At 42.2% G+C, this 15,819-nt stretch overlaps 1 protein-coding gene across 1 annotated transcript in view; it reads left to right on the top strand.

Annotated features, from left to right (window-relative positions):
* EML5 (EMAP like 5) overlaps positions 1–2,366 on the top strand; it is a 261,422-nt gene extending 259,056 nt beyond the window's left edge. The window contains exon 30 of the mRNA XM_053710836.1: positions 1,816–2,366. Within this exon, the coding sequence (XP_053566811.1) occupies positions 1,816–2,366 (551 nt within the window). The remainder of the gene's footprint in view (positions 1–1,815) is intronic.
* Positions 2,367–15,819: the final 13,453 nt, after the last annotated feature.

Consider the following 15,819-nt stretch of genomic DNA (forward strand, 5'->3'; position numbering starts at 1 on the left):
TCCCGTCATCCGTGTACTTTAGCTTTGGTATTGGTATCCCATAAGTAATGGATGATCCGTGGACTGGATACACTTAACAAGAGAAAACATAATTTATGCTTACCTGATAAATTTATTTCTCTTGTAGTGTATCCAGTCCACGGCCCGCCCTGTCACTTTAAGGCAGGTAATTTTTCCATTAAACTACAGTCACCACTGTACCCTATGGTTTTCCTTTCTCTGCATGTTTTCGGTCGAATGACTGGTAATGGCAGTTAGGGGAGGAGCTATATAGCAGCTCTGCTGGGTGAATCCTCTTGCACTTCCTGTTGGGGAGGAGTTAATATCCCATAAGTAATGGATGATCCGTGGACTGGATACACTACAAGAGAAATAAATTTATCAGGTAAGCATAAATTATGTTTTTCCGGATGTCAGGCCATGCCATATGCCTGATGAACTGTTGATCCATTTGATAAAGGTGCCAGTCGGGCACCGAAACGTCATAGGAACTTTTTAGCCACTGAAATCCTACAATAAAAGCTAAGTTTTGTTATAAACCCAGCGAGTGCTTTCTTACTAAAAGACTATATATATATATATATATATATATATATATATATATACTTGCAAAAAGGAAGGCACTCACCGGGTTTAACAAGGAAAACAGCTTTTTATTCCTTATAACATGTAATGTTTCAGAGTTTTACCTCCGTTTTCAAACAGACGACAAGAGCTCTAACTATACACAGCCTTAAATACCCTCTTTAGCTTAATCACCTAGTGCAGGTGTTGCACAGCACATAGCACGCATCATCAGGCAGTGCCAGTATCTTAGCAACCAAATAAACAAACTATAGTATCTAAAAACAATATTACTGTGATTAATGATATATCTCTTATTGTAGCTTATTAAAGCATCTTAAGCATTTTAGTATATATCAAAATTGAAGCATGTTTAAATGGACTTAATCACAAATATCATTGCTACCTAAAGATTTCTAAACCTGTTAAACAAATATATCAAAGAATCAATTGCTACATAGTAAGATCAGAAAAACAGATACATCCAGCATCATACATACTGCTAATCTTGGCTGTCCTATATCTAAGGATGACATAAAACAACTCAGTTATGTCAAACCTCGGTCCCACAGCCTTACCTTGTCAAAACAGACTGACAAACAACAAAGTAACTGACCAAACAAGTAAAAAATACAAAATAATAATAAGAAACAAATAAAAAAAAAAAAAAAAAATAAACCAATAAAAAAATAAAAAATCACAAATGAAAAACACAATTCAACAAAGGACACACAAAGAACAAAGAAAAAAAACACAAAAAAGAGAAAATCACATAAAGACCACAAAAATATCACAAGACAATAAAATAATAAAACAAAAATACATAGTGCTGGGCATTAATGATTCATATAGAGGTTATAGGAAGCTGTGCCACTCTAATTTCGTGTTCAGTCCTTTAGGGATTATAGTATCCAACTTGAATGTCCATCTTGTCTCTGTTTGGAGTAACAGCCTATTCCTATTGCCACCTCTACTCATCTCAGGAACATGATCTATAATCGTGTATCTTAGATCTGCCACACTGTGTCCTTGTTCTTGAAAGTGCCTATCCACAGGTTGAGTAGATTCTCCATTTTAATGGCTTGTCTAATGGCACTCCTGTGATTAGCCATTCTAATCCTCAGATTATCACATGTCTTCCCAATATAGAATAGGCTGCACGGACAATGGAGCATATACACTATATATGGGGTCGTTTCTGGATTTGAAGATATATAAAGAGAACAATACCTTACAGACCACTCTGTATAGGAAGCCAACTGATAGAAACTCGTTGCTTAAAGCATCTAGCTGTCATCCACCTGCGCTTAAAAAGGCGTGTTAAGAGAAACAGCACCCGAGAGGAGAATGCCAGTATTCAACTCAAAGAGATGAAATGGAATTTCATTGAACGAGGCTACAGGAGGAATGCTCTCAACGCACAGTTGGAAGTAATGCAATCGGCTGATAATAGCCGTAAGAAAGTTGACAGTAAGAAAAGATTAACATTTACAACTACAAATACTGCTGATAAAAATGAATTTAATGGAATCTTGAGGCAGAATTGGGAAATTCTCCAGAGTGATGAGTCACTTCCCTTTAAAGATATGACGGCACCACAAATTGGGTACAAGAAGGGTAAATCCCTTAAAGACAATATGCAGTTGACGGATCCTGCCCATTGTTACTCAAAGAACTGGCTAAACAAACAGGCACTTAAACCAGGATGCTTTAAATGTAGTGGTTGTATCACTTGCAATGGGATGTCTGCAGGCAAATATTTCGTCCACCCGAGATACAACAAGAAAGATTTTCATAAGTAAAGGGTAACCTGCACAACCCCATATATAGTGTATATGCTCCATTGTCCGTGCAGCCTGTTCTATATTGGGAAGACCTGTGATAATCTGAGGATTAGAATGGCTAATCACAGGAGTGCCATTAGACAAGCCATTAAAAAATGGAGAGTCTAATCAACCTGTGGCTAGGCACTTTCAAGAACAAGGACAGATCTAAGATACACGATTATAGATCATGGTCCTGAGATGAGTAGAGGCGGCAATAGGAATAGGCTGTTACTCCAAAGAGAGACAAGATGGACCTTCGAGTTGGATACTATAATCCCTAAAGGACTGAACACGAAATTAGAGTGGCACAGCTTCCTATAACCTCTATATGAGTCATTAATTCCCAGCACTATGTATTTTTGTTTTATTATTTTATTGTCTTGTGATATTTTTGTGGTCTTTATGTGATTTTCTCTTTTTTTTCATATTTTTTTTTCTTTGTTCTTTGTGTGTCCTTTGTTGAATTGTGTTTTTCATTTGCGATTTTTTTTTTATTGGTTTCTTTTTTTTTCTTTTCTTTATTTGTTTCTTATTATTATTTTGTATTTTTTACTTGTTTGGTCAGTTGTTTTGTTCTTTGTCAGTCTGTTTTGACAAGGTAAGGCTGTGGGACCGAGGTTTGACATAACTGAGTTGTTTTATGTCATCTTTAGATATAGGACAGCCAAGATTAGCAGTATGTATGATGCTGGATGTATCTGTTTTTCTGATCTTACTATGTAGCAATTGATTCTTTGATATATTTGCTTAACAGGTTTAGAAATCTTTAGGTAGCAATGATATTTGTGCTTAAAGGGATATTCCAGCCAAAATTGGAAACCACATGGGTGCATTTCGGTATTGAACAGAAGCATTTTTGTAATATACATATATTAGCAAAAATGCTTCTAATAAAAGCTATAGCTGCTTCAAAAGTGTATTTAAGTATACACCGTGCACCAGCATTTTTAACACAGCACTTGCTTGGAGAGCCTAAGGTGCTTGTACCATCAGGTAATGACTCAATTTGTTAATTGCTGACTTGATACAAGCGCCACCGGCGCTCTGAGCAGTTGCAGTATATAACATGCTGGTGCACTGTGAATATCTAGCTATGCTTCACATGCACGTGCAGAGAAAAATGTTAACACTATTAATTACAGCTGTTTATCCGAGAGGGGCTACAACCTTTCGGGGATAACTTTAACATAGGGTCTCAGTGAGGCTCCTTTTTGTATCTAGGAATCAAGGGTTAATATCTCCTGAGGGTGGTTATAGAACAGGGGGGTTTATAATCATGTTTGTTATGTGATTCTGTCTGCTACTGTGTAGTGTTGCTTCGGCTCATGGCTATTTTAGAACATAACTGCCTATGTCTAGTGACGTGGCCTTTACGGTCGGGCACACTTTTGCATGGACTGCACAGTTTACCTTGTGACTCCATTTCCGCATTCCTGGCCGTGTGGCGATGGAGAAATCCTGGTCCGCTGGTGTCTGGTTCTCTGGAGGTGGTGAGGGCCCCAGCCATTGGGGGTGTAAGGTGCCGTTTAGATTTTTCTTATTGGTCCACTGTTTTATTCAGTGTCCCAGTTATGGAGGATTCTGATTTTTTGGAGACGGATGTCTCTGATTCAGACTCTACTTCTTGCAAAGAATATGAATTGGCCCGGGTGATACATGCCCATCAGTTATGTTCCGAATGCCATTTTAGAGTGCTCTGTTCCTCGGGATCAGGGAATCAGGTGCCCACTGAGCCATCCGCCTCTGGGGTTTCTATTTCCCACGAGACGAGTTCCCTACCACCAACTCTTACTACGCATGCAGGTAACCCAAACGCTACTTATCCTTCTATGGAGTGGGGCTTGTTCCCACCGGAGGTTACGACACGGTTCCGCATGGCCATATCTTTGGCGCTGGCGCATCTACACCTTACATCCCGGAAGTGTGCTTACGATATTGTTCTGTGTTCCGTTAACCGGGGCTCATCAGGCGTGGAATGGCCTGGGTTAGTTCAGCCCTCCGGGGGAGCGACTGCCCCTGAGACCTCAGGTGGTCAACCATCGGGACAGGTGTTTTCTTTTATCCCAGCAGAAGTATGTTGCATCTTTCGTTATAGACTGGTGCGCCTTCGTGTTCTACTAAGGCACGTTTTTGGCGCTGCTGAATCCCACTCTTAATGGGTCTGGGGATTATCAGTCTTAATCTTCGACTGGCTTGCATGCATAGACATAAGGGGGTGAAGTAATCTTCTTATAGTCTTTGTTATTTGTGTATCCAGTTCCAGTTCTGAGCTTGGAAGTCTCGGACCCCTGTTGGGCTCGTCCTGCGGGGCTGTCCGTTCTTCCTGAGCTATAACCTACGGGTTGCCTTATCTTTTATCTTCATCTGGTGAGGATGATTTTTATTTAGTCTAAAGCTCAGGATGTGGTGTGATGTTTCCTTCATAAACTTTCTTCTCTGGAATTGATACTGGCGATTTTGTGGTCGCACTGTTTACAAAAGTCTGTCTGACTGTTCTTTATCCCTCCATCTCGGGGGAGACTCTATGTGGCCTTGACAGTGCTGGGGCCCTTGGTTTCAAACTGGTCCTTCTGTCTTTGAGGCCTAGTTCACACAAGTGGCACCTTTTTATGTCTGGTTGGCCTGGTAAAGGCGCCTAGTGATCACAATATGATTTGTGTTGTTTTCTTGTTTTATTTTACAAGCTTCAACTAGCATCCTGAGAGGACTTGAGGGTCCGTAGTTGCTTAGGGGCATAGGGGATTGGTTCAGTCCTCATTCTCCTTTCAATCTAGTAGGTCGGGACTCCGTTGAGATCCGCAGCGACATGCTCAGTTGTTTCCGATTTTTCCGGGAAGTTCCTTCCCATTGTGGGTTGGAGGCTTGGAGGATTTAGGTCCTTCATACCGCCGTTCTTACGGTTTTGCATTTGATGGGTCGAGACTTTCTGGACTTCGTCCGGTTTTTCTGGAGGCTTTGGCCGCTTAATTAGGAAGTGAAGGCTGTGAGGCTCTGTCTTCCTTCTGGAGTTAGTCGTCTCCATATCAGGGGTGATAGGAGGTGTTGTCTTTTTTTCCAAGCTTTTTGCTTAGGGGATGTTTTTCTGCCTGGGTTCGGGATGCTTTGCATTCTTCTCCCTTGGGTGTGGTCCTCTGGAACGTTAATCTGAAGGGATTATAGAGACTAGCCTTTCTTCTACTCTCTTTCGGGTGACTGTTCTCATTCTCATTTCCCTTAGTGTTGCCCTTGGGCTGTAGAGAAATTGCGTGACTTTGTCACGGCCTAGCACCTTGTTGGTGGGGTGTTGACCTCCGGCTAAGGGTGTTCTCTTCCCTTTGGGCTGGGAATTACGAGTGAGTCCTGTACCCGTTCTCCGGGTTTCCTGGTTCTCATCCCCTGTGAGGTCTGATTGCTTCAGACGGGGTATCTTGTGATCCCTGGGGGTGTCGTTCGTTCTAGGACGATTCTGGGTCCCAGGTCCAGGGTTCTTGTCTTGGATCCTTCTTGGATGTCTGGAGACTTATGATCCTGTGGACTGGTTCAGGATGACCCAGTTTTTTCAGGGACCCTATGTGGCGACATAGGGACTAGCTCATTGGGCTTGTAAGCAGGAAGGCCAGAGTTCACATCTACCTTTGAGTACTGGTTATCAACTTTAAGGCCTCATGGGGAGTTTTTTCTCTGTTGTGTCAACAGTGGTGTCGATGGTTTTTTCATTCGGTCCGTGTTTTGATTATACTATGAGGCCTATTTAACAACGGTCTGTCGGATCTGATCCGACAGTGCGGATCAGGTCCGACAGACCTCGCTGAAAGCGGAGCAATACGCTCTCCGTATTAAGCATTACATCAGCAGCTCTTGTGCTAGTGCAACGTCGCCCCCTGCAATCAACCCGATCGTACTCGGGTTATGGAGCCAGTGGTCTTTAGACCGCTGCTTCATAACTGCTGTTTCTGGCGAGCCTGCAAGCTCGCCAGAAACACGGGGCATCAAGCTCCATACTGAGCTTGATAGATAGGCCCCTATGGTTTCATGTCTTGTGGACATGTACACTGTTCTTATCTGTGCCCTTCCCTTATGAGGGGATAGTTTGTCTTCCTTATGAGCTGGGCTTCCTCGCACTGGAGGGTCTTTGTCCTGCCCTATGTGAAGGAGGTTGGATCAAGTTGCTTATCTCTGCAAGGGACAGCATCTGCTGCTCTGTGGGCTCTGTTCCACCTGTTGGAATTTGATCTCTCTACGTAGAGACTGTTTAAGAGAGCTGTGACAGGTCTTCCTACGGATCTATTGCACTTTTCTCTGTTCCAGGTCCCAGGGGGCTCTTCTTGGGAGTGCCTTATTTTGGATGAGCGTATTGGGTTGGCACCCGAGCTCTGTTGGGTTGGGTGAGTTTCTCTTTTTTTACTTTCCTTTCCCTGGAGGCTTGTGGTTCGGGTCTTTCTGTCCCCCTCTGTCTATCAGACATGTCTGTCGCTTGGGCTGGTCCGGTGTTGGAGCAGGATCTAAGATCTGTTGCTCTGCTAAATTGGTCCTCGGAGCATTTGAGGTACAGTAAGCCTCTTGAGGTTTCTCATTTCTCCATGTTCAGGATTTAGTAATCTGAAGGATCCTATCTTCAGCTGCTTTCTGCTTGCCCAGCAAGTATTTAAGTTTCAGAGTCATTTTTAGATGACTGCAGCGTGGAGTGTTTTTGCTTCAGGTGTTGTTCGTCAGAACTATCTGAGCTTGCTGCACAAGGTTTCGTTTCTGAATATTTCGGTATTCTGAGCTACCTTTTTGCGACTTGGGGACGTTCGTCTTCAGTTGCTTTTTAGAGTGTGGTTACACTGTGTTGGGGAAAGATCCTCTCTGTTTCAGACTCCCGGCCTTTTCCCGTGGTTTCTGTTTTTCTGGGTACTGGGCGTTGCCTCCCCTCTTTTCTATGAGACTGGTGGGTCTTTGTTGGTCTGGAGTTCCTTATGCTAGCTGGACAGCTAGCTCAGCATACTAATGCACTGTGGCTACTCTGCAATGTAGCAAACCGAGGGTTGCAAGTCGAATACCCCTTCCTCCTTTCGAGGTTGATATGATGAGCAGCGCCTGGAGTCCCTTAAGGGGGATTAGCCGCACTTTAAAAGTACATTCATGTTTTACATTTATGTTTTCTCCGTGTCTTCCTTTGGAAGATTACGGTAGCTTGTTCCCTTTCTTTAGTAAGGGGTGTGTTGTTTGGAGACCGACTGATGGGCGTTGGTGTCTCCTGGAGGCTGTTGACTCAGTTGAGTCTAGTTCCTGCGGTCTCTAGCAAGGCTTGTGGACTATCTGCGGGTCAGTGTCCTTGGGTCTTTTTCTCTTTTTCAAAGTTGTTCTCGGCTTCGGACGAAGCAGGATTTTGTTAGGTAGGGGTTTTCAGGCCTGGTGCCCTCAGAATGGGCTGCCTCTTGTACCCTCCCGTTTTTGCATTCAGTGTCCTCTATAGCTTGGGTATTATTTTCCCAAAAGTAATGAATGCGGCTGTGGACTCTTTCCATTTATGAAGAAAACCATAAATTATGCTTACCTGATAATTTTCTTTTCTGCAGATGGAAAGAGTCCACAGCTCCCCTCCTGTGTTTTTATGCGGGGCGACCGTAATTTTTGTTCTTCTGGCACCTTTTCACCCTGATATTTCTTCTACTGTTCCTTGTTCCTCAGCAGAATGACTGGGGGATGAGGGGAGTGGGAGGAGTATTTAAGCCTCTGCCTAGGGTGTCTTTGCCTCCTCCTGGTGGCCAGGTTCTGAATTTCCCAAAAGTAATGAATGCAGCTGTGGACTCTTTCCATCTGAACAAAAGAAACTTATCAGGTAAGCATAATTTATGTTTTTATGTTTTTGTTCACTGACCTAGTAACTGGGCTATTTCCCTCTCTTTTTTTAACCCCTTGCTACCGGGAATTTCAGAGAAAAACATACCCAAAAGATTTTTTAGCATTTTTTTTATCACTCCATTTAAACAGAAATAGAGCCTTGGTTTTTTTTTATTTACCTATCAAAACTATATATATATATATATATATATATATATATATATATATATATATATATATATATATATATATATATATATATATATATATATATATATATATATATATACTGTATATATAGTTTTAGTAGACAACCCAAGGTATTGCTCTAGGCCCATTTTGATATATTTAATACCACTGTTTTGCTGCCAAATGCAATTATATTGAAGAAAATCTTAAACTTTTTCTACAAACTTTGGGTTTCTCACTATAATTATTTACACACAACTACTGCAGTCATAAGACATATGGTTGTAAAAGCTTCTCTGGGGTCCCCTTTGTTCAGAAATAGCATACATGCATGGCTTTGCTAGTGCTCCGGATCTATATACAGACAGATGCCTGTAGCTCAGGGGCAGCCAAGGCTGCTGAAGCTAGGTAGGACGTATATATATGTTATGCAGTACAATTGGCAAAGTATATATACATCATTCTGGATCAAGGGGTTTAAATCCTCAACTGCTACATTGTTTGAGCGCAAGGGCCATTTTTTAAATGTCTTATTACTGAAGGGTAAGATATTTTTATTATTATTAGATTTGTATGCAGTGCACAATTATTATGTAGTATTAATACACAAGGAAGTGTCCCCTTTAATAATTATTACCCTAGGTTGACTGTCTCATATATATCAAATTTATTCTACAAGGTCCCAGTTACATTCGGCTAGATTACGAGTTTAGGTTTAAAAATGAGCGTTAAGAGGTCCTAACGCTGCTTTTTAACGCCCGCTGGTTTTACAAGTCTTGCAGGTACAGGTGTACCACTCACTTTTTTGGCCCGACTTGGAAATACCGCAAATCCACTTACGTAAATTGTGTATCCTCTTTTTTCAATGGGACTTACATAGCGCCAATATTACGAGTCTGCCAAAAAGTGAGCGGTAAACCCTCTCCTGTCAAGATTGGTACCGCATTTTAAAGTCAGTAGTTAAGAGTTTTACACTACAACGCCGTAGCATAAAACTCTTAACTAAAGTGCTAAAAAGTAAACTAACACCCATAAACTACCTATTAACCCCTAAACTGAGGCCCTCCCGCATCGCAAACACTAAAATAAAAATTTTAACCCCTAATCTGCCGAACCGGACATCGCTGTCACTATAATAAACATATTAACCCCTAAACCGCCGCACTCCCGCCTCGCAAACAGTTAAATATTAACCCCTAATCTGCTGTCCCTAACATCGCCAACACCTACCTACATTTATTAACCCCTAATCTGCCGCCCCCAACGTCGCCGCCACTATACTAAAGTTATTAACCCCTAAATCTAAGTCTAACCCTAACACCCCTAACCTAAATATAATTAAAATAAATCTAAATAAAAATTCCTATCATTAACTAAATAATTCCTAGAATTCTATCAGCCAGTCGGAATTGAAGGGACGCCATCTTGGATGACGTCATTTAAAGGAACCTTCATTCAGTCTTAGCCGTCGGATGAAGAGGATGCTCCGCGTCGGATGTCTTGAAGATGGACCTGCTCCGCGCCGGATGGATGAAGATAGACGATGCCGTCTGGATGAAGACTTCTGCCCGTCTGGAGGACCACTTTGGCCGGCTTGGATAAATAATTCTCCCGGCTTCGTTGAGGACTTCCGCCCGGTTGGATGAAGACTTCTCCCGGTAAGGTGATCTTCAAGGGGTTAGTGTTAGTTTTTTTTAAGGGGGTATTGGGTGGGTTTTAGAGCAGGGTTGGTTGTGTGGGTGGTGGGTTTTAATGTTGGGGGGGATTTGTAATATTTTTTACAGGTAAAAGAGCTGATTACTTTGGGGCAATGCCCCGCAAAAGGCCCTTTTAAGGGCTATTTGTAATTTAGTGTTTGTTTTTTTTGTACTTTAGTTAATTTTATTTAATTGTATTTAATTTATGGAAATAATTTAATTACAGTGTAGTGTTAGGTGTAATTGTAACTTAGGTTAGGTTTTATTTTACAGGTAACTTTGTATTTATTTTAGCTAGGTAGTTATTAAATAGTTATTAACTATATAATAACTATTCTACCTAGTTAAAATAAATACAAACTTGCCTGTAAAATAAAAATAAATCCTAAGCTAGCTACAATGTAACTATTTGTTATATTGTAGCTATATTAGGGTTTATTTTATAGGTAAGTATTTAGTTTTAAATAGGAATTATTTAGGTAATGATAGTCATTTTTATTTAGATTTATTTTAATTATATTTAAGTTAGGGGGTGTTAGGGTTAATACATTTAGTATAGTGGCAGCGACGTTGGGGGCGGCAGATTAGGGGTTAATAAATGTAAGTAGGTGGCGGCGATGTTAGGGGCGGCAGATTAGGGGTTAATAATATTTAACTAATGTTTGCGAGGCGGGAGTGCGGCGGTTTAGGGGTTAATATGTTTATTATAGTGGCGGTGACGTTGAGGGCGGCAGATTAGGGGTTAACAAGTGTAGGTAGGTGGCGGCGACATTGGGGGAGGCAGAGTAGGGGTTAATAAATATAATGTAGGGTTCAGCAATGTTGGGGGCAGCAGATTAGGGGTTCATAAGTATAATGTAGGTGGCGGCGGTGTCCGGAGCGGCAGATTAGGGGTTAATAATTATAATGTAGGTGTCGGCGATGTCGGGGCAGCAGATAAGGGGTTAATAAGTGTAAGATTAGGGGTGTTTAGACTCGGGGTCCATGTTAGGGTGTTAGGTGTAGACATAAAATGTATTTCTCCATAGGAATCAATGGGCTGCGTTAAGGAGCCTTACGCTGCTTTTTTGCAGGTGTTAGACTTTTTTTCAGCCGGCTCTCCCCGTTGATTCCTATGGGGAAATTGTGCACAAGCACGTTACACCAGCTTACCGCTAACGTAAGCACCGCGGTAATGAGCAAAATTTTGCTCAACGCTCACTTCTTGTCTGGTTTGTAAAAACCCGTAATACCAGCGCTGTCTGTAAGTGAGTGGTGAGCATAAACTGCTCGTTAGCACCGCACAGCCTCTAGCGCAAAACCCGTAATCTAGTCGATTGTTTCCAAAAAATTTATTTACTGCTTTTACCTGTAAAAAAAAGAATTTTGGTGGCTCTCTTCATTTATTTTATTTGTCTGTGTATTCTTCAATGGAGCATACTGTAACCCTTTCTATTAATTTACTTACTTTAGAGGGGAGATCTTCTGATCACTTATTTAACACTAGTTAAGTGTCTATATTGCAAGCTTTTTACTATTTCTAATACTCTAGGATCAAACTTCTAGCTCAGCTTTACATTTCCTCTGGGAATCATATTATTTCTCTTGTAAGGTGTATCCAGTCCACGGATCATCCATTACTTGTGGGATATTCTCCTTCCCAACAGGAAGTTGCAAGAGGACACCCACAGCAGAGCTGTCTATATAGCTCCTCCCCTAACTGCCATATCCAGTCATTCTCTTGCAACTCTCAACAAACATGGAGGTAGTAAGAGAGAAGTGGTGAAATGTAGCTGTTATTTTGCTTCAATCAAAAGTTTATTATTTAAAATAGTACCGGAGTTGTGCTATTTTGTTCCAGGCAGGAAAAAAGAAGAAGCTGCCTGTGATTTATATGATCTTAGCAGGTTGTAACTAAGATCCATTTCTGTTCTCACACATGACTGAAGAGAGTGATAACTTCAGCGGGGGAATGGCGTGCAGGTTATCCTGCTATGAGGTATGTGCAGTTAATATTTTTCTAGAAGATGTGAATGCTAGAAAATGCTGCTGATGCCAAATTTATGTAAGGTATGCCTGAATACAGTGATTTAATAGCGACTGGTATCATGCTTACTTTCTGAGGTAATACTCTTTTATATTTACAATATAAAACGTTTGCTGGCATGTTTAAACGTTTTTATATATACTTTGGTGATAAAACTTTATTGGGGCCTAGTTTTTTTCCACATGGCTGGCTTAAATTTGCCTAGAAACAGTTTCCTGAGGCTTTCCACTGTGTTACTATGAGTGGGAGGGGCCTAGTTTAGCGCTTTTTTGCGCATTAACTATTACAGACTGAGACATCCAGCTTCTTCCAGGAGTCCCCTGAATGCTAGGACATCTCTAAAGGGCTCTTAGGCTTCCAAAATCGTTTGTTGGGGAAGGTAGGCCCACAGCAAGGCTGTGGCAGTTTGGTGTGACTGTTAAAAAACGTCTATCGTTTTTTTGATCCGTTTTTTGAACTAAGGGGTTAATCATCCATTTGCAAGTGGGTGCAATGCTCTGTTAGCTTATTATACACACTGTAAAAATTTTGTTTGATTTACTGCCTTTTTTCACTGTTTTTCAAATTCTGACAAAATTTGTTTCTCTTAAAGGCACAGTACCGTTTTTTATATTTGCTTGTTAACTTAATTTAAAGTGTTTTCCAAGCTTGCTAGTCTCATTGCTAGTCTGTATAAACATGTCTGACATAGAGGAAACTCCTTGTTCATTATATTTAAAAGCCATGGTGGAACCCCCTCTTAGAATGTGTACCAAATGTACTGATTTCACTTTAAGCAATTAAGATCATATTCTGTCTTTAAAAAATTTATCACCAGAGGAATCTGACGAGGGGGAAGTTATGCCGGCTAACTCTCCCCACGTGTCAGATCCTTTGACTCCCGCTCAAGAGACTCACGCTCAAATGGCGCCAAGTACATCCAGGGCGCCCATAGCGTTTACTTTACAAGACATGGCGGCAGTCATGGATAATACACTGTCAGCGGTATTAGCCAGACTACCTGTATTTAGAGGAAAGCGAGATAGCTCTGGAGTTAGACGAAATACAGAGCATACTGACGCTTTAAGAACTATGTCTGATACTGCCTCACAATATGCAGAAGCTGAAGAAGGAGAGCTTCTTTCTGTGGTTGATGTTTCTGACTCAGGGAAGATGATGCAACCTGATTCTGATATTTCTACATTTAAATTTAAGCTTGAACACCTCCGCGTGTTACTCAGGGAGGTTTTAGCTGCTCTGAATGACTGATACAATTGTAGTGCCAGAGAAATTGTGTAGACTGGATAAATACTATGCAGTGCCGGTGTGCACTGATGTTTTTCCAATACCTAAAAGGTTTACAGAAATTATTACTAAGGAATTGGATAGACCAGGTGTGCCGTTCTCTCCCCCTCCTATTTTTAGAAAAATGTTTCCAATAGACGCCACCACACGGGACTTATGGCAGACAGTTCCTAAGGTGGAGGGAGCAGTTTCTACTCTAGCAAAGCGTACTACTATCCCTGTCGAGGACAGTTGAGCTTTCTTAGATCCAATGGATAAAAAGTTAGAGGGTTACCTTAAGAAAATGTTTATTCAACAAGGTTTTATCCTACAGCCCCTTGCATGCATTGCGCCTGTCACTGCTGCTGCGGCGTTCTGGTTTGAGTCTCTGGAAGAAGCTTTACAGGTAGCGACTCCATTGGATGAAATACTTGACAAGCTTAGAGAACTTAAGCTAGCCAATTCTTTTGTTTCTGATGCCATTGTTCATTTGACTAAACTAACGGCTAAGAATTCTGGTTTTGCTATCCAGGCGCGCAGAGCGCTATGAGTTAAATCATGGTCAGCTGACGTTACTTCAAAATCTAAGCTGCTTAACATTCCCTTCAAGGGGCAGACCCTATTCGGGCCTGGTTTGAAGGAGATTATTGCTGATATCACTGGAGGAAAAGGTCATGCCCTCCCTCAGGATAGGTCCAAACCAAGGGCCAAACAGTCTAATTTTCGTGCCTTTCGAAACTTCAAGGCAAGTGCGGCATCAACTTCCTCTAATGCAAAACAAGAGGGAACTTTTGCTCAGTCCAAGACGGTCTGGAGACCTAACCAGACCTGGAACAAGGGTAAGCAGGCCATATAGCCTGCTGCTGCCTCTAAGACAGCATGAAGGAATGACCCCCTATCCGGTAACAGATCTAGTAGGGGAAAGACTTTCGCTCTTCGCCCAGGCGTGGGCAAGAGATGTCCAGGATCCCTGGGCGTTGGAAATTATATCCCAGGGATATCTTCTGGACTTCAAGGCTTCCCCCCCCAAAAGGGAGATTTCACCTTTCACAATTATCTGCAAACCAGATAAAGAGAGAGGCATTCTTACACTGTGTACAAGACCTCCTAGTTATGGGAGTGATCCATCCAGTCCCAAAGGAGGAACAGGGACAGGGATTTTACTCAAATCTCAAATAGAGGGAACCTTCAGACCAATTTTGGATGTAAAGATCTTAAACAAATTCCTCAGAGTTCCATCATTCAAGATGGATACTATTCGTACCATCCTACCTATGATCCAGGAGGGTCAATACATGACTACAGTGGATTTAAAGGATGCTTATCTGCACATTCCGATACACAAAGATCATCATCGGTTTCTCAGGTTTGCCTTCCTAGACAGGCACTACCAGTTTGTAGCTCTTCCCTTTGGGTTAGCTACAGCCCCAAGAATTTTTACGAAGGTTCTGGGGTCGCTTCTGGCGGTCTTAAGGCCACGGGGCATAGCAGTGGCCCCTTATTTAGACGACATCCTGATTCAGGCGTCAAACTTTCAAATTACCAAGTCTCATACGGACATAGTGTTGGCATTTCTGAGGTCGCATGGGTGGAAGGTGAACGAGAAAAAGAGTTCTCTATCCCCCCCTCACAAGAGTTTCCTTCCTAGGGACTCTGATAGATTCTGTAGAAATGAAAATTACCTGACGGAGTCCAGGTTATCAAAACTTCTAAATTCCTGCCGTGTTCTTTATTCCATTCCTCGCCCTTCGGTGGCTCAGTGCATGGAAGTAATCGGCTTAATGGTAGCGGCAATGGACATAGTGCCGTTTGCACGCCTACATCTCAGACCGCTGCAACTATGCATGCTCTGTCAGTGGAATGGGGATTACACAGATTTGTCCCCTTTACTGAATCTGGACCAAGAGACCAGGGATTCTCTTCTCTGGTGGCTATCTCGGGTCCATCTGTCCAAAGGTATGACCTTTCGCAGGCCAGATTGGACGATTGTAACGACAGATGCCAGCCTTCTAGGTTGGGGTGCAGTCTGGAACTCCCTGAAGGCTCAGGGATCGTGGACTCAGGAGGAGTCTCTCCTTCCAATAAACATTCTGGAGCTAAGAGCGATATTCAATGCTCTTCAGGCTTGGCCTCAGCTAGCGAGAATGAGGTTCATCAGATTTCAGTCGGACAACATCACGACTGTGGCTTACATCAACCATCAAGGGGGAACAAGGAGTTCCCTAGCGATGTTAGAAGTCTCAAAGATAATTCGCTGGGCAGAGATTCACTCTTGCCACCTATCAGCTATCCATATCCCAGGTGTAGAGAACTGGGAGGCGGATTTTCTAAGTCGACAGACTTTTCATCCGGGGGAGTGGGAACTCCATCCGGAGGTGTTTGCACAATTGGTTCATCATTGGGGCGAACCAGAACTGGATCTCATGGCGTCTCGCCAGAACGCCAAGCT

This window comes from Bombina bombina, chromosome 1 (genome assembly GCF_027579735.1).
Source record: "Bombina bombina isolate aBomBom1 chromosome 1, aBomBom1.pri, whole genome shotgun sequence".
In the NCBI taxonomy this organism is placed as follows: domain Eukaryota; kingdom Metazoa; phylum Chordata; class Amphibia; order Anura; family Bombinatoridae; genus Bombina; species Bombina bombina.